At 41.7% G+C, this 18,678-nt stretch overlaps 2 protein-coding genes across 2 annotated transcripts; both read left to right on the forward strand.

The window, feature by feature from the left end:
• The first annotated feature begins 382 nt into the window (after positions 1–382).
• irf2bp1 (interferon regulatory factor 2 binding protein 1) lies at positions 383–5,439 on the forward strand. The gene is given in 4 exon segments (XM_018665569.2): positions 383–1,150; positions 1,152–1,408; positions 1,729–2,087; positions 2,597–5,439. Coding segments are annotated over 3 exon segments (1,335 nt in total). The 5' UTR covers positions 383–391; the 3' UTR covers positions 2,048–2,087; positions 2,597–5,439.
• Positions 5,440–9,056: 3,617 nt separating this feature from the next.
• Positions 9,057–13,413, forward strand: foxa3 (forkhead box A3). Its single transcript, XM_018665596.2, has 2 exons — positions 9,057–9,532; positions 10,909–13,413. Exons 1-2 carry the CDS (start codon positions 9,461–9,463, stop codon positions 12,238–12,240), a joined length of 1,404 nt encoding a protein of 467 aa, XP_018521112.1. The 5' UTR covers positions 9,057–9,460; the 3' UTR covers positions 12,241–13,413.
• Positions 13,414–18,678: the final 5,265 nt, after the last annotated feature.

The raw sequence follows: 18,678 nt of genomic DNA on the forward strand, positions 1-18,678 counted from the left end.
TTCCATGACCAAGCTCAGTTGGTGTGATTGCATTGACAAAATCAGGTAAGAAAACTCGTTTACCCACAATGCCCCTCGCAAGGTTACGTAACGTTTCAGCGTCCGTCGGAGAAGCCGTTGACAGCAGTGAACAGCAGGCCGAAGTGGGTAAACAAAACTAACTTACGAAAAAAAAGAGCGAAAACAACCCAGAAGTTTAAGCTAATTTTATATCTGTAGAATGTGTAACATTGTTCTGAAGCGGTTTGAATTCCGTTAGAGAAGTAAGTCGTTAGCAAAGGGAGGGCGTGCACCTGTCAAAGCTAACTAGGTTACAGCAGCTAACGTGTGCTAGCACGTTAGCAAGCTCTGTGGCTCGTTGAACCCGCTCAGGTTAGCTACCTGGCCAGCCATGTCGTCCCCCTCCTCCTCCAGGCGCCAGTGGTGCTACCTGTGCGACCTGCCAAAGATGCCCTGGACTGTGGTGTGGGACTTCAGCGAGGTGGTTTGCCGTGGCTGTGTGAACTACGAGGGAGCAAATCAGATTGAATTCCTGATAGCGAGCGCCCGACAGCTGAAACGAACTCACGGGATGCAGGACGGTAACGTCAGGTCACCTGGTCCCTCACCCAATAAACACAGCACATCTGGCAGAGGAGAGGCGGCGGCAGACGGAGGCAGGCCGCACACTGACCGCTTCGAGAGAGGAGGGAGAGGAGAAAGCACCGGGTCAGCTGTCCGCGTGCCGCCTAACGGGCTGCACCGTGACGGGCAGCCACCTCAAGAAGTGAACCGTCAGAGTCCCAGCGGCAGCCGGAGACCCATGCTAGGCGCTGCCATCCCGCCTAGTCTAGTCACTCAAAGTATCGCAGGGATTCCCCATGGTCTACTCGCGGGCATGCCGGCGGGTCTGACCGCCAGGACAGCCCCCATGAGCAACCCTATGATCTTCCCTGCCCCGGTGCTGGCCGAGATGAGCCGCAGACAGCTGGGAATAGGAATGGGGATAGCCCCTTTTATCACTCCGGAGCTGGAGCGAGAGCTCAGTTCGTCCCAGAACCAGCCCAAGACACAGACGCAGGTTCACACTGCTGTGGCTGGTAGCAGCGCCAGTAAAAGTACAGGCCTCCCGTCTTCGTCCTCCTCCATGGCGGGAGGTGTGAGCCAGACCAAGCCCTAAACCTGCCTCATCTCCGGCAAGGCAGCCACGCCCACTAGCCGCGAGGTCCGGAGGGGAGCCCCTGGGATCCAGCACATCAGCAGAGGCAGCCACCACAGCTGCAGCGTTACCCCACAGTGGTGCCTCTGAGTTGGGATCAGCGTCCACCAGCAATACCCATTCAACCGGAAACACTCTGTCCTGCACCTTGTGTCACGAGAGGCTGGAAGACACACACTTTGTTCAGTGTCCATCAGTGCAAGGGCATAGGTTTGTGTGTTTGCATTTTTTTTGTCTTGTTAAGGTGGTGTTGCATTATAAAGTGAATAGCCTGAAACAGTTTATGAATTTATGTTTCCATGATTAAAATTCTTTGTTTAGGGGCTTTTAGTTAAACCATATAAGCAGTTTAAGCTTGCACTTAAGCCTTTGGTTATTTGTTATTTTTACAATTTATAGACAAAAAATTAATTTGTAACTTGAGCAAATCATTGGTTTTGCTGAAGTAACTATTACTTGTTGGCACCCTATGGAGTTATATCTCACAGAAAGTTGTAATAACTTGTTTTTTCTACCTCCATCAATTGTAGGTTCTGCTTCCCCTGCACAAGGGTGTACATCCAGAGCCGACAAGGAGATGGGGAGGTGTACTGCCCCAGTGGAGGGCGCTGTCCGTTGGATAACTCTCCCAACAGCCCCCCCTGGGCCTTCATGCAGGGAGAGGTGTCCACCATATTGGGAACTGCTGGGCCAGGTGCAGGACCTGCATCAGCTGCTGCATCTGGAGCCGGGTCAGGGCCTGGAGCTGGAACTGGAGCTGCAGCCACATCTGGGGCTGGGAGTGGAGCTGCCAGTGGAGCCGGGTCTGGGAGTGGAGATGTAACTGTCAAGAAAGAGAGAGAGACGTGATGGTGATTTCCATGGAAACCAAGATCCAACACAGCAACAGGCAGGTCCACAGACATCTGACCAGTCATCGTCTGACGTCTGGCATCTTACTCTTTCTTTAAGTCATGCACTTGTCAGACTTAAGCGTCTGACAACAGCTACAGTTTCTGAGTGTGCATGTTTGTGAATACTTAACTGTTAAATGAGTACAATATTTTATTTTTGCCTGAATAGGGATTTCTGTTAGTATGTTATCAAAATGTTTGTACTGAGTTATCATTTCACCATTTTACCATCTAGACTTTTCAGGATATTGGAATATCAGATCAAATCAATAAATGTGAAATAGATGGAGGGAGAGGGATGCAAAATGTTCTATACAGCTGCAAAGATGCTGGATGACACCATCTCCTCAATAAGAAGCAGTTAGACTCTTGACGCATGCAAGTGTTATAATTGTATTTATGTTCCGCTATGTGTGCGAAATCTAGACCACACAGGTTTGATAATGATGAGATTTCACTCTGTAATTAAAAACTGTTTATTTGTGTTTGCCTTTTGTCAATCCAGAGTCATACCACATACCAAAAAGAGATGTCTGCACTGGACCACTGAGAGATCCAGAGGAGAGGCAACACAGCAACCCACAGTTCAGAAAACCTTTATTATACAGGTCTTAACTCCACCTACTCACACCACCTAGTTTTATCAATACTATCAGACCCCTGAAGTTTTTATTTTTTATTTTTATTTCCAAACAAAAGTTGAATTAGCTAACTTTTAACCTAAATCCTACAGTTCACATGTAATGAGAATGAAACCACATTTCATTTATCATTTTAAATTTCCCAGTGCATCCTTTGAATTGAGAGCTTACCCTCACCAACTCTGAAAAACAATCTAATGTCAAATGCTCAATTCAACAGTAGAGATCTTGGTGAAATGACACCACAGCTTTTATCAGGACTGCAAATGTTGTAACCAAGCATATAAATTAAAATGGCCATCATGATGTACTGGCGGAATCAGATATGTAGGACCAATCAACAGCTGAACAATGGCTACTTTTATAGAGTTAATGGTAGATGCACCAGTTGAAACAACTGATCATGCCCACACTAGCGCTTGTAGCTAGCTACTGTTAGCAGCTGTAGTAAACAGGCTGAAACAACACAGACTACACCAGTTTTCAAAAAGATTGTCTTACTTGTCTATAAACAAACTCTTACACCATTAGAAAAGGTAAATCGGAAGATGCTCTAGTCGCATAAAAATCCTCAAAATGCACTTAAAAAAGCAACCATTGCCTGCAGGAGTATAAATTGGTGTATTAATCTACAATTGGCATAGAGTTCTATTATTAGCATTGACTTTACCAAAGGTAGTAAGGCATAATTGCTAACGGTCGCTTGATAGGTGACTTAACACAGGGATGTTTACTGTTTGATATTACTCTTCTCAAACTCACAGAAAGTAGCCATGGTCAAGTGTTTATTGTAACAGTACACTCAATATTGCATTTGCACAGCAAAGCACAAAAACTTGCTTCAAAAGTTTGGCACAAACACTGAAATGCAGTAGCCACGGTTGTTATGTATCTTTTCTTTGATGAACAAAGTGTTAACTGACAGCACGCAGTAGGTGCTCAAGGCTGTAAGCAGTACAATACAGGCTGTTCTGAGTTGATAAAAGTTAGAAATTAACTCTCAGACAAAATGCCATTTTCTCTGCCAGTGCTTGATCTAAATTAAATGTTTGTATGTATACAACTGACATGAAATTGATAGTTATGATGACAAAATGTACCTTAAATTTGAAATACAGATTTATTGTTTTTTATTGTTTTTTGACTGAATCAGTGTCTGGGCACACAATCAGGATTTTTTTTTTCTTCAAACAAATGGAAAACATCTCCACTAAAACACCTAACGATGCAAACCGACATGTGATGTGGACAGAATACCAGTAGTGACATTTTTCTGTAAGTCGGTGCATTTGTTTTTCACCAGCTTTAAGCGAAGCTGACTTTGACCCAGAGAAAGGAGAATGTTTGCTGTGTAGGAAGAACCAGTTCATCTGTCAGAACATCGACCAGCCACAGAGACTCTGTGTTTGACTGTATTTAAATGTTGCTTTCATATAAGATCCAGCCCAGCCTACGCTTTACCCCGAATGTATATGAAAAGATATCTATTGATAGACCTAGGACTATATTTTATACTAGAATATTAAATGTTATATACTGTATAGACCTATTATAGTATGTATGTGCAATCCTTAGTTGTAGTATATGCAGCAGTTTGGAATATGTAATTAAAAACAATTGCATATCATTTCTTAAACCTTTTGTTTTTTAAAGTGAGAACCCACCTAAAAGCAGCAACTGTAGGTTTAACATCATTTATGAACAAGTTTCTCTCAAAACTAGAGACAGGACCACTTTGTATTATGTGACTCTTCCATGGAATCAGTATTTTAAAAGTACATTTTTGGTTTTGAAATCATCAGCATTGCAATGACTATCTTGAGTTAAATAACCACACATGTCTGTTGAATTTGCTTTCCATTCATAGGCAGTGGAACAAATGTAGATGATCATACACACAGTACATCTAATTCTGTTTTCAGAGTTAATGTGGATAGTTACATAAACATATTAAGAGATTTAATGTTCCTAAATTGAACATTTCAACAGTTTCGTACTCGCATGTTAAAAATTGATTCGTTTTTGGTGGATTCTCTCTTTATGTGCACTATGTATTTGTCAGTACATAAGCACAGACAAACCAAAGGTAATCTTATGTCCAAACTGATGTTTCTGGATGTAAATGATTTATGGAAAAATATATATATTGCTATACTTCTTGGCCAGGTCTTAACCGGTTTTCTTCATCAAGCCGTTACAGTTTACAGGCCCATGTGGTCTACTGTACTTATGGGATTTTACATATAAAAGTCTATAGTATTCAGCAGATACTTATATAGGCCTTCTATATTTAGATGATATCCCACAGATCAGGTCTGTTGTAGAGAAATGTTGTTGAAGAAGTGGAATTTAAGTTTAATATGCACTGATACATCATGCAATCCCTTGTTAAGTGCCTTTTTAAAATGTTTACCGTCTGTTTGTGTGTCTGGGAACCTCAGGGGAAGTAGGAGTGCAATGGCTTTTTTATTGTCTAGTCAATGATTAACCTGAATCTGTTTCCCTTCAATCGCCATCAGACGGCTTTTGCTTTTATCTGAAGCCTTTGTAAAGTCGGCTGGCCATTCATTGTTTGGATATGGTCTCTCCTCGCTTCTCTCTATCTATGTTGAGTTTCTTTTCATTTATGTTTTATTTTTAGATCTATTGGTTTTATTGCAGCTTCATGTACAAAATAGAAACCAGGAATAAATGGGATGGAAACTTACACTTGTTTCTCTGTTTCTTGAGTTTTATCACTGAGATTTAATCATGTTAAGTGAGGAAAATCTCATCAGATGTAACTAATCAGGACCCCTCTGTTAGAATTCATAATAACTAATGAATTAAGTGTTATTTAAGTAATCCAGGTTAACATAATCCAGCTAAATTGATTCATGTTCAATGTTCTTAAATTTGACTATTTACACCAAAAATAAAATAGAAGAATATAGTATTTCTCTGCCAGAGTTATATTCCTGGCTTTAACATCACATTTAGACCATAATGTATGGGGAATCAGATTTTTCAGGGGTTGCGTTAGGAAATGACCTCAGCAACCTTCAAGTCTTGATCAAGATCCAGCAGCTTTGAGCTCAATGACTTGGTGAGACTGCAACATGTACATTTAGCATCGGGCAAATTGAGCCTGGTTTAAATGAACTGAAAATCTCATCAATCCGTGTCTTGCATTTAAGCTTATTTACTCAATAATTTGGAACCCGCTTTGCTTGATATCAAATGGCCTTCAGAAAACAAATCGTCTAGAGTTTGAGGAACCAAGCAAACCTTCCTTAAAAAACAATGCAGATGGTGCAGGTCTATCAACTCTTTTGTAGTGGCCACATGATGGCGCTCTTACACTCTTAACCTCAGTCTGCCTGAAGTCGCAGAAGCTTCTGGACAGGTCGTTAATTCTGTCATCTTCCATGAGATACAGGATGTTGTGGTTTGTAGAGCCAACAAGTCTTGGGTGCTCTTAAAATAACATTGAAACAAAAGGAACTTAAAGATCTTAAATACAGTTAGAGCAAGTGATTTTTCCCCATATATATCAGTTCAGCCAGGTAGGCTCTGACTATTATCTGACAAGTCAATATTTGCAATTTCATTTCACCTTGGTTCCATTTTCGAAATAGGTCTGAAATGTGAAACTAATCAGCCTCAAACCAACTCCATAATTCAATCTTGTTTTATGTGCAGGAAGCTTGGAACCAAGTTGTATCAAATGACAAACTCTTTATGATGGAGCTGCTCATTTAATTGTGAAGAAGAAGATGATAATGGCGGGGGCGTTTAATTATTCTTCCTCCCCACCGTCCGGTCGTCGCGCTCCTTGTAGGCCGATCTGTCGTTTCCTCCATTAGTGTCAGCTCGTTACAGCTATTGTTAAACCAATTATAGAGGTGTTAATGGACGATACAAGGCCTATTGGAATGAAAAACGGCCCGCAGAGAGAGGATATGGCTAAAGTAAGTTGGGGGAGTAGAGGGGGGGACCTTAAAGGAGCATTTCACCAATCAAAGATGCGTATTAAGAAGCGAGGTTGAAGCTTGATGTGTCATGGCCAAAATACAAAAGCGCACCCCTCAGCAAGCATTTAAACCCGTTATCCTCCAGCCAAAAAATGTCAATTTCTTATTAAAAACCCGTTTTATTTTATCCATCCTCTTTCATTTGTTGCTGATGAAGGAGCGGATACAGACATTCAGCTATAAACTCTTGAATAAAATGGTACTGGATGAGATGCAGGCTTCATAGAACCTGCTCATTCCCTGGACACTTGAATAATAACCCCATGAAAATAACTGTATATACCTTCTCCTGATTTTAAAATCGTATACATGCACCAAACTAGCTTGTTCCCTCTGTAGAGATTTAACTTTTCTGAATATGAGCAGAGGCTGGAGGTCAGAGTTTACCAGCCTTTTTTACATCTACATCACCGTCCAGATGAAAACAAAAAAAGCTCATCTCTCTCAGGCTTAATTACATCATTACAGACACTGAGGTGTTAGCTCATTCCACGTGTTAATCGACTTGACAGCCTTTTGCAAACAGGCGATAATCGCCGAGACTTTACAGGTGATGGCCTGTGGAGAGTCTGATTGACAATATATATGTTTTTCAATCAGAGCTGCAGCTGAAATATCACGATGGAAAACATGATTGGCTGACAATTCTCACGATTTCTCAATAAAGGGCGCCCTGTGACCGAGAAGAATACGAACCACCAACACAAATAAATTCAAGTATCCCGGGGACGCAGATTTCGTGAAGGCAACACGGCCAGCAGGTGGATGCTACAGATCTTGTTAATATCTTAATAAATTGGTATTTTTCCCCGGAAGAATTTCCACAGACATAAACTTGCTACCTGACTCGGACTCCGTTGTTTAATATTCATCATTTCTGCATAATGTTTTGCTGCATCTGCGCGCTGATATTCCTTCCTGTTACTTCTTATTTCCTCGGGGATCCTTTTCTCACCGTCTAATCCCGTCGACCTCCCGCCTGCGCATCAATTACATCTCCATTGACTGGCCATTAGGCAGAGGCATTGACATTCACAGGCCTCCGTCTGCACCGTAGGCCTGATGTGTATTCCTCAACACAAGAGTCCGGCCCTATACATTACACCAGGATTACATTATTGTATTTCTCTGTGGAGTCGGGTCGCGAATGCCTCTTTGGAGAGAGAAAAAAACGTCCCCAAGAAGTTCTAAGGGGAAGTGGGTCTCTCACGTTTAACCGAATTTACCCAAAGACTGCGCACAGGAGCATCCAGTTGAGCCAGATGAAACTGACTAAACTGCAGCATTTAGAGCCTCAGTGCAAGTGATCATTGTTAATAGAACATTCTTTCACGCACAATTAACGCACGAACACTTGGTCGATAATCCTTTTAAAATTTGATACTGATCTTATTTTAGCTGATGTTTTGGTATCACAGTGACATTGTGGCAAAGGTCAGTTTTAAATTACTAGGGTCTGGTTATTAGGGTCTGTCTGTGTGGTGGTGGGGGCTTCAGGGGTCTGCATCTCTGATTATCAGATATTCTTCTTTTGATAGTCAAATATTTCTGTGAGAGTCGAGTTTTCCATGACAATCGGGGAAAAAAATTTGACTATCAAAACCCAGGATCTAAAAAAAAAGTTTGGCGGTTATTACAAGTAAGCCCCGGGAGAACGTGTTAAAAGGTTCACAGCCCCAGAGAAGTGATAGCCGGGGGAATTAACAACTTTCACGCCCTTCACCACACACACACACACACACGTCACAAAACTGACTCCCTATCCCAATTAAACCCACAGTTTCAATCTCCAATAATGTTTTTCTTTGTTTTTTTCCCCCAAAAAATCTAATTAAATATTCTGACGATCAAGTGGTATCATTTTACATTTTACTACATTTTACTTAATCTTATTTCAGTTTTTATTTCCAAAATAAACATAATTCAAGAAAAAATATGAACAAGTTGTTTTGAGTTTAAAGGAATCACATCGTTGTATTTTTGGCCAACTGTTTATAATAAACACAATATCTCATGGCTGCTGATCGGGATCCCGTTTGATAATCTTAACACCCCACTCTGATGAACTTCACTGCTACATTTGGGAAAAAAAAAAAACAAAAAAAAAACACTCAGCCCAGTCACCGAGAGACTGTGGGACAATATTTCGTCCGGGTGGCCCCAGAGTAGCCGCCGGGCCAATATACAGCACGCCAGGGGGCCACATCGGCCTTTTTGCAGGGGCCCTTCGTCCTTCCTGGATCCTAACACGCATTCAAATGTCAGGCGCAGGGCGGGACCCGACGGCACCGTATAAGAGGAGGGCGGCCAGAGTTCTCTACTGTATTTGCACGCTTTACCTTCACCCTCCGCCTGCGTCCCGAGGCCCCCGGTAGACAGGAGAAAACGGGCCAAGAAGAAGTCAACATCTGCTGAGCCATACCAAGATTAAGGTTATGAAACAATGGATGACTGACAAATAAGAAATATTGACTTTAGTAGTTCCAGGAGTAGAGCGTCACATCAATATTTGATTTTTTTTTTCCTCTCACATTTTTGGCTCGAGATATTTTCTCCCTCTTTTTGGCAAAAGGAGACAACTTTACGTTTGGATTTTTCCACCCGAAAACTTCGAACTTTGCGAAGGATTTTATATTTATTTTGATTTTTTCTATTTCTTCCCCAAAATAATCCGGTCACAGATACGTCTTTCCCCTCCAGAGATTTGTGTTGGGGATGTTGAGCTCTGTGAAGATGGAAACCCATGATCTACCAGAGTGGAATACTTTCTACAGCGAGGCCAGTGAGGTAAAGACGCATTCACAAAGAAAAATAACATAGAAATTACACTGTTTTTTATTTATTCGTGCTGTACAACAGAACATGTCTCAGTTTTTTCTTGGATTCCATTGAAAAAGTAATGACTTTTTTTAACTACGTTTTTAGCAGCACCGGGGAAAAAAACTGTAGTCCAATCATATGATAAATTATAAAATAATATTATGACGACTTGACATAAAATCCTCAAGTCACTAAGAATGGACTGACAATGTAAGAGTAGCGTAAGAATTGAAATAACTTCAATAGAGTAATATTGAATATCATGGCGCACTTTGAAGCTCGACAGAAACATTAAAACACCACAAGAAAAAGTACAAAAAAGTCTTCAGATATATTCTCCTGTAAAAAAGAAAAAAAAAACTTATTCTATTACAGAAATAATATTAAAAACAAAACACCTTTAAACAACTGTTCTTTTCACGACACCCGGTCATCTGAAGCCACTGAAAAAAAGACTTCATTTTTAAATGTTTTATTTCAAATATAATATAGATTTAATTATAAACATTCAGGCACTAAATTGCGCACTAAATACATTTTTTGAAAAGAGATTTGCGCGTCAATAGGCCTCCTCCCTCTGTGTCTCCGCTGCCGCTAAAGTGTGGCGACAATTCAGGTGTAAATGTGACAAGACCTTTTTTCCTCTCTCTCTCTAATTGAATTAGAGTTAATTCTATCAGCAGCTTCAGTTCACACCTCACCCCAAGCTGATGAAATTACCAAGAAGAAAGCGTCTGATAATATTTAACCAGTCATCAGTAAACGGGACGAGATACCTCTATCCCCCGTGGATATGTGTGTGTGTGTATATATATATATATATAAATTTCCTCACGTCAAAGGCTTGTTGAGATTTCACAAATAAAGTTTATTTGGGCAGTTTAACACGGAATTATGCACCTTTGTCAAACAACAGATAGAGCACGGAATAATAAAATCCCTCCACTTTAGATTAAATACTGAACAACTTGTTTTTTCCATGGAAGCGGTGGAGGAGGCCGTCTGAACTGAGAGGCACCATGACGCGCTTTTTACGCATTTTCAGGTTAACATCGCCGTGTGAAATCCATGTCCTCTCTCCGCGCACTGAGAGCTTCATTGTGCATTGATAAGGAGTCACTTTTTTAAAACGGAGAGTCAAACTGCTTTCCTTTCACACTTCACAGTCATTTGATAGAGAAAAATTAAATCAAATAATCACAAGAGCTCTTTGTGTTGTTGTCAACAGGTTACAAATTAAATTCAGATTATATTTCATTAATTAAACTGGTAAACGTGTGTAACTAATATTTCCTTCATGTTTTTCTTGTGAATAACCAGATGTTGTTTTGTTTTTCCTCTAGATGTATTCCTCTCCCAGCACTATGAACTCTGGTCTGGGCTCCATGGGCTCCATGGGCACCATCAACAGCTACATCAACCTGAACCCGGCCACCGCCTCCCCTGCAGGTATGAACATGGCATACCCCAGCTCCAGCCTCAGCAGTTCCCCGCTGGCCTCCATGGGCTCTGGGGCCGGCCACATGTCTCTCTCCCCCGTGGCCCCGTCCCTCAGCTCAGGCTCTCTAACTCAGCTGGGCCCCGCTGCTCCCGGTTCCCTGGGCTCCCTGTCCCACTACCAGAACATGGGCCAGTCTATGAGCCAACTGGGATACCCCTCCACTGCGAGCCTGAGCCGAGCCGGGCCCAAAGAGATTCCCCCGAAGCCCTACCGACGCTCCCTGACCCACGCCAAGCCACCATACTCATACATCTCCCTCATCACCATGGCAATCCAGCAGAGTGGCAGCAAGATGCTCACCCTGAACGAGATCTATCAGTGGATCATGGACCTGTTCCCTTACTACCGCGAGAACCAGCAGCGCTGGCAAAACTCCATCCGTCACTCGCTCTCCTTCAACGACTGCTTTGTGAAGGTGGCTCGCTCACCAGATAAGCCAGGCAAAGGTTCTTACTGGACTCTGCACCCACAGTCAGGCAACATGTTTGAGAACGGCTGCTACCTGAGGCGCCAGAAACGCTTCAAGATTGAGGACAAGATGGCAAAGAAAGGAAGCAAGAGCCAGGAAGTGGGCTCAGGGAAAGGAGGCCACAGTGGAGATCACCTGGTGGAGGATCGCAGCCCCACAGGAGGATCAGAGGGAGCCGATTCTGCCCACTCAGACAACTCCCACCCGGGTTCTTCAGATGACCAGCCGCATCCCAGAAACTCCCTGGTTCCACTAGACTGCCCACCGCTGTCCTCCTCACACTTGCACAGTCCGCCTGTCTCCCTGCCTCCATCCTCCTCCACCTCCTCCTCCATCCCTCCATCTTCCTTGTCCCTCTCTGCCACCTCCTCATCCAACCCGCTCCTCCACTCCCAGTCTTTAGCAGGTAGCACCCACCTCCTGCCCAGCACCATGCAGCAGCACATGGACCTACAGAGCGACGCTCTCAAGTCCCTGGACCCCCACTACAACTTCAACCACCCCTTCTCCATCACCAACCTCATGTCCAATGAGCAGAAGATGGACCTCAAGTCCTACCAGGACCAGGTGATGGCCTACAACAGCTATGCCGGTGGCTCTCCTGTGGGAGCCAAGCAGATCTATGACAGCTCCGGGCCAGCCACCATGGACTCAGGTGCTTATTACCAAACTCTGTACAGTCGCTCAGTGCTCAACGCCTCCTAATATGGACAGTCACCCACCCACGCACGGACACCTGTCTGTGGTGGTGAGCCAAGATGGAGACTTCTCTTTCTCTCTGCCTTTTCTAAAATGGACACCCAAGCTCTCTTTATCTTCCTCTTTCTTTCTCTCTCCCTCTCTGGCTCACGTCCAGTGGCCTTGGAAGAGACTCACATCTAAAATGGCTGCCGTGTTTGAGGGACCAAAGAACATGGAGACTGGGTTGGTTACATGGAGGACAGAAAAGTGAAGTTGGATGATAAGAAGTCTTAACTAAGGATGAAGACAGTTGACTCTGCTGTGTGTAAGTCAATACAGATGTCAGATCCCGTCTTTGCCCGTCGCAGGAGAAACTGCATGTGGCAAAATTGGCTTTGTACAAAATGTAAATAGAGCTAATGTGGGGGGAAAAGGATATTTGCATTTATTTATGAAGGGAATAAATTTTAATATATCTTGTATAGTGCTCTGTCGACCAGTTACAACCCAAATGTGAGTTTGTGTTTTTTTTTTTAACCAAAGACGGAGAGAAGGAGGCAAGTTTCAGGTTACTGCTTCAGGCAGGTGTTACTGCAGAGGGAGACAGGTTAAAAAAAAAAAAAGTTTAAAAAATTTTGTTACAGCATTTCACACTACATTCCGTCATTTCTGTCACATCAGACATCCGTCAATGTACATGTAGCTCATGAAGTTTGTTCTTTCAAAATAAAGATTTGTAAGTGTGTTTGATATGAAGACAAAAAAAGCCGTCCTTTCGTCCTTACTGAAGCACAGACGAAACAGAAATAAATTAAAAAACAAACTTCTACAGCCAGAAGGAAAGAGGCAAAGTAACTGTGGTAAAAAAAAAAAAAAATCTTAAAAAAAGAGCATGCTGTGTTTCTGTTTAATGGCCCCAAACATTCCCTGTTGTTACCTATGTGAGAGCATTAAAACTAAATGCTTTTCCTCAGACTGTAACATTTTGAATAAGAGACAGCTGGTGAGGTGCATGGGGGAGTTTAGTCAGTTACTAAAACAGTGGAAGGGAGGAGAGATGCACTATAGGAGGATTTACATACAGTACTTTGCACTATGGAGCTCCCACTTGTCAGGTGGGCTGATAGTGTGTGTGTTTGTGTGTGTGTGTGTTACAACAATTCTTAGGAATGCCCCCCCCCACCCCCACCCAGACCCTTACACTGTCAATGCATCAGCTCAATGGGATGAGTGTAACAATGTCAAAGGGTGTCAAGTAACCCTCACTGTCCAGTAAGTTCCTTTTTCTTCAAATGACTGCTGATCTTATTAAAGATCAATGTATCGATGATCTATTGAAGGATTATTCTGAGAAGCAGCAGAGGACTCAGAAGTTTCAGGTCACATGATGTCCTTTGTGGAGCATATTTTAGTTTCAAAGAAAAATGTCTTTTATTTAAGCTAAGTTCCTTTTCAAACTTTGAAAGTGTGCTGATATAATATATTGTTTTGTTGTTGTTGGTTTAAATGTGATTAAAACAATTCTTGTTTCACTTTTCTTATTAAAAAGGCAAAAAATCTGGGGAGAAATTGTGCATTTGTTTTTCTTTACCATTGGTACTGGTATCCACTGGTATCCAGTGTGGATACAAGCTAAAGAAATAAAAGTAAATCACCACCAGGCTCAGTTTGTTTGGAACTTTCTTGAAATTTCATAACATCGTAAAAAGAGACCACTTCTTTCAGGATTTCACAGAAATAAAATACAGTAAAAATTACATAAGGCTTTAAGGATATTAAAATAATATCATCCAATTGGCTTTTCTAACTGAATACAAGGTTTATTATTACTCCTCACCTGTCTACACACATTTTAAAAAAACGTTGATGAGAGAAATGCTGCAAAAACACATTTATCTGGTTAGAATGGAAGTTTCTAGATCACGCAGTGTTATTGGCAGGACCTCGTCCCGGTCAATCAATCAATCCCGGTGCTTTTTTCTTTCACCTGGCTGGCAAGGCTGTGCTGCAAGAATAGCAGTGCCTTGTTGAAACAGCTCCTGACCAAATGACTGTGGTGTGTGACATGTAGGACTGGTAGACTAAACACGGCTGGATCACACTGAGAGCCTCAAAGAAGACCTCTGCACAGGCCATCAGCCCAGGCGGCATCACACACACACACACATACACACAGCAAGACCCGGACCACTCCAAAAACTACTGACCTGCCTCTGACCCTGCACTAGAAAAACTATCAGCAAGTCAACAAAACAAAAACATGGAGAAAGTAGAAGCAGAATGTTTTCACTTTTTAATCTTTACTGTGTCTTCTCGACCTCGGTGCCTCTGCTGACCAATCAGATCCTTTTCTGTTTATCCCAAACAAACTGTAAACTTGAAATCTATCACTTCCTTTACATGCCAGAGGAGTTTTCCCGCTGAAGAGCACAATCACTGTTGTATAACATGAGGGAGTTATGATGCATATGAAAAAGTTGCAAACTATGTTTTGATTTTAAATAATTGCTGTGCAGTTCATATAACTAATTAACTAATCCCCTGCAGGAACATTAAGAGTTATTTTATTGATCTTAGCTGCTGCAGCCTCCCTTCCTTGGCCTCCAGCTCTCATGCCCTATTGCCTGTCTGCATGTCTACCTGTCTGTCTGCATATCTCCACATGCAGTTGCTCAACCCAGCCCCGTGTTGTCGGAGCTGTCACGTATTTGTCACTGCCTTTTCTTCTCTGTCACGTCAAGCCCAGGGACCATGAGCCCAGAGGCTTCAGAAATACAGACTGCAGCAAAACTCACAAACGCACACACACAAAACATGTCAGCCTCACTGTGTGACTTCAGTTTCGATTGACAAGTCATGATGCTAAAAAAAAAAAACACGTAGAGGTACTGCTGCTGCAGAAATTGTTTTTTCTGATTGTTTCAAACTTTTAATGATTCAACATATATAATATATATATATAACATATATATTAATATATGGGGCTTCTAAAAGAGTACAACACACACAGACACACACACACCTTTAAAAAATGGCCACTTGGTTATAGTCTTGGGAATCTGAGGCAGTTCGTCACCTTGCATACACAATAGTCCCTTCAGAGCAGTTGGCTTGATAAGATAGGCGAGCACCCGTCTGATATGGTCTCCACAGCTACAAAGACGCAGTCTCACACGCATACATACACACACACACACACACACATATATATATATATGTATACACACACGCGCAAACACACACACACACACACACACTCCCACCAGGCTGCACCAGGTATGACTAACCTGGCTGACTCTAAAATGTCACTCTGATACGTCCCCTTGCAGTAATCAGGTCACAACGCTGATAGTGGTCACATTCAGTCCAGACTTCTCATGAAGGAAAACAGATTAGAGTCTATCCACAGATAACATACTGTGGCTTGAGGTTTTCAGGGAGCAACAATGCAGCAGTTAAGAGTGGAACGATTTCAGCTACAAAGAGGGGTTAAAAAAAAAAAAAAAAAAAAAAAACCTTAGTGTGACCCTTACATTTGTAACCTTTCGGTTGTAATCTATAACCCCCAGCTGACCCAGTTTCCAAACTCGGGACTCTTAGAAAATAGATACCAGCAGCTGATAACAGTATGGATGTCACAATAAAATAATCTCCTCTCTCAGATGGCCATAATAGCCTCAGTTTCTGGGATTAGGTTCTTTTCCGTGCATTTTTGTGATGTTTTTTGTGCGGTAATCATTCATGTCTTTCATTTATGTAAAGATTTGAAACATAAAATCAATATGTTTTAGCAGATGTAACACACTCTGTGTCAGAGTGGGAAGGAGAAATACAGATGTTTTCAGGCAAAACACAACCTAATGATTCTGCTTTTTTAAAACATCAGAATCATTTATCCTACCTTATCCTAGAGGACAGTTTAAAGGCATACACGGGGAGATTTTTGTTGTGGGATAACTGCATAATTTGACACTGATAATTTAGTAATGAACACAGTATAGAAAGTATTAGCAAGTGCCTTGTATTAAGCAAAAAATGCGTGAATATGCACATGTATGCATATCATTTTGAAAATTACATAATTGCTGTGTCTATTTCTACATGAAACACAAACTGTATTAGATTATTTGCAGCTTCTGGGACCCAAGAAGATAAGACGGTCCAGGAGAGAGCAGATTGGAGGTCTAATGGAGTCTGGAGATGTGTGAGACCTGATCACAGAACATGAACTGTCTGTATGGCTTTACTACTGTGCAGTAGTTATGTCTGGGAGTGAAAAATGACACAGTTATGGATTCACTTAAGTTACAAAAAAAATGCTAGGGTTTCTTTCCACATTGAGACCGATCTGTTTCTCCTAGTTTGACTTTCTCTACGCACCTGCCGTGCATTTTTGACTTTTCATGGATGAGTCCTAGGTTTTTTCTGTGAGAATGTTAAATACGAAACGGGTATCCACATCAGTTCTGCTGCGGCTACCTATAAACTGGCTCAAGAGGAGAAGCCACAAGGGCACTTCTCAGTTCTCAACTACTCACAATCATCGATACTGAACAATTCTGCAAAACCCTGTATTATGTACACTGACAAGGTTTTGTTTGGTTTGTTTTGTTTCATGTCCAATGAGAACATTTTTTTTCCTATAGTGTCTAACTATGCAACTATGGTCTTCTGGTAAAATTTGGAGAAAGGGCTTGTGGTTATGGCAAATAAACTATGGTTAAGGTATTGGTTATGGGTTGGCAACTAAAACACTTGGTAAAGATTAGAGAAAGAGCATGATTACAAATTTAAAATTGTTAATTCAAGATCTGTGACGGGACCGAAACGCCAATCTTGTGCATGAAAGTCAGACTTTCTGCCTTTGCATTGAACTTTGGACGTAAATCACGAGGTACAAACTCATCCAAAATGGATACAGGGCCTCAGAACTGCGGTCCTGTGTGCTGCAATGAATAACTGGCCATCAAACTGCTTTGTGGTCAAACTGAACAAGAAACAAAACCGACCAGTAAACGCTGTCAATATGATTCACTTAGCTTAGGTTTACTCAGATTATTTTCTCAGGTTCAATAATCTGTATTCAGTTACTCATGTAATTCTCCCACTTTAAAAGAAACCCTTAAGTAGATTTAGTTTCTACATAGAACAATCATCAAAAAACCTTTGTAGTAAAAGAAAACAGTTTTGCTGTGAAAGGCTTCCTTAAGATAAGATCTTATCAACAACTCAATTGCTTCATGTCGCTTTTTGTATAATTATCAGTTAGCTTTTGACATCTAAGAGAAGCTTTAAAGAGGTTCAATTAGACCGACAGATCTGTTGGAGGTTGATGCCGTTGTCATTTTTTAGTAGAAAGGATATTTGTGTCCTGAGGTGCAACAGTCTCTCCATTTGCCATGTTGAACACCTGATGACAGCTGCCCTTAGGCTGTACTGCTGGTGACAGCAAATCCAGTGTGTAGGCCAGTGAGCATGACACCTTCACAAAGAGCCACTGTGCTGAAATGAAAGAGCTTCATGCAAAAATAAGATGTATTTTCTGCTGCTACTGTAGTTTATGTCTAACCTTCATTTCAGCATATTATAGCTGCTGGGACTTCTGTGATGCATTATGCTGCACGCTCTGCAGGCCAAACACACTCAAACAGTGTTTTAGCAAACAAATATTGCAGAAAGTGATTATGCACTGACTTAGACTGAAAAGTGAAGTAAGAGAGCACTCATGATTTGACAAAGTGGCATCATGTACTTCACTGTGCAGCAGTGCAGTGAGGAGTTTTCCATTTAAAGGTGTTTGCTTCAGATCATCACAAGAATAGACCTGACTGATACAAGGGGTGGTGCGTGTTTTTAAGATGTGCAATGCAAATGAGGCAGTGCATCCTGGATCCTGTTAGGTGGATGTACTGTTTACACTTGTTATTGCCTGGGGAAAGGGAGGGAATGAGGAGAGAGAGAGAGGAGGAGAGAGAGAGAGAGAGAGAGAGAGAGAAGGAAGGCAGCCGGTTCAGCCCTCAGGTGATACTCTCCCTTTTTAGAAAAATAAAGGGGTTAAATGACAGACAGACAGACAAATCTGTCAGTTAGTCAGGAAGAAAGACAGTTAGTCAAGATCTGAGCCTGATCTCACACCAAATTTGTACAAAGTTGAACAAAAAGCCCTTATATTCATGGTAGACTTCTGTGTGGACAGGGAGCACTCCACCAAGCACTTGTAACATCTAACTGGTAATTATGACGATGAATTATTTCTGTAGTGCCAGTAAAAGGCAATATTTAGCTCAAATGGCCTTAAAATGGAATCATAACAACATTAAAAACACATTTAAAAAGAGACATAAAGACATGCACAATTTGCACAAGATTATATAATAAAAAAAAAAAAGAGATACATTCGTGAAGTCGGGAAGAGTCGGAATGACAGTCAGTAAATAGCCAGATGGAGCCGCAGCTAATAAA

Source organism: Lates calcarifer, linkage group LG21, assembly GCF_001640805.2.
Source record: "Lates calcarifer isolate ASB-BC8 linkage group LG21, TLL_Latcal_v3, whole genome shotgun sequence".
NCBI classification, from domain to species: domain Eukaryota; kingdom Metazoa; phylum Chordata; class Actinopteri; family Centropomidae; genus Lates; species Lates calcarifer.

What these genes read in the sequence shown, in the direction of transcription:
- foxa3 (XM_018665596.2), top strand. Translation starts at nt 9,461, where the DNA reads ATGTTGAGCTCTGTGAAGATGGAAACCCATGATCTACCAGAGTGGAAT. An exon ending in TCTACAGCGAGGCCAGTGAG is followed by an intron (nt 9,533 to 10,908) that starts GTAAAGACGCAT and finishes TTTTTCCTCTAG; the next exon opens with ATGTATTCCTCTCCCAGCAC.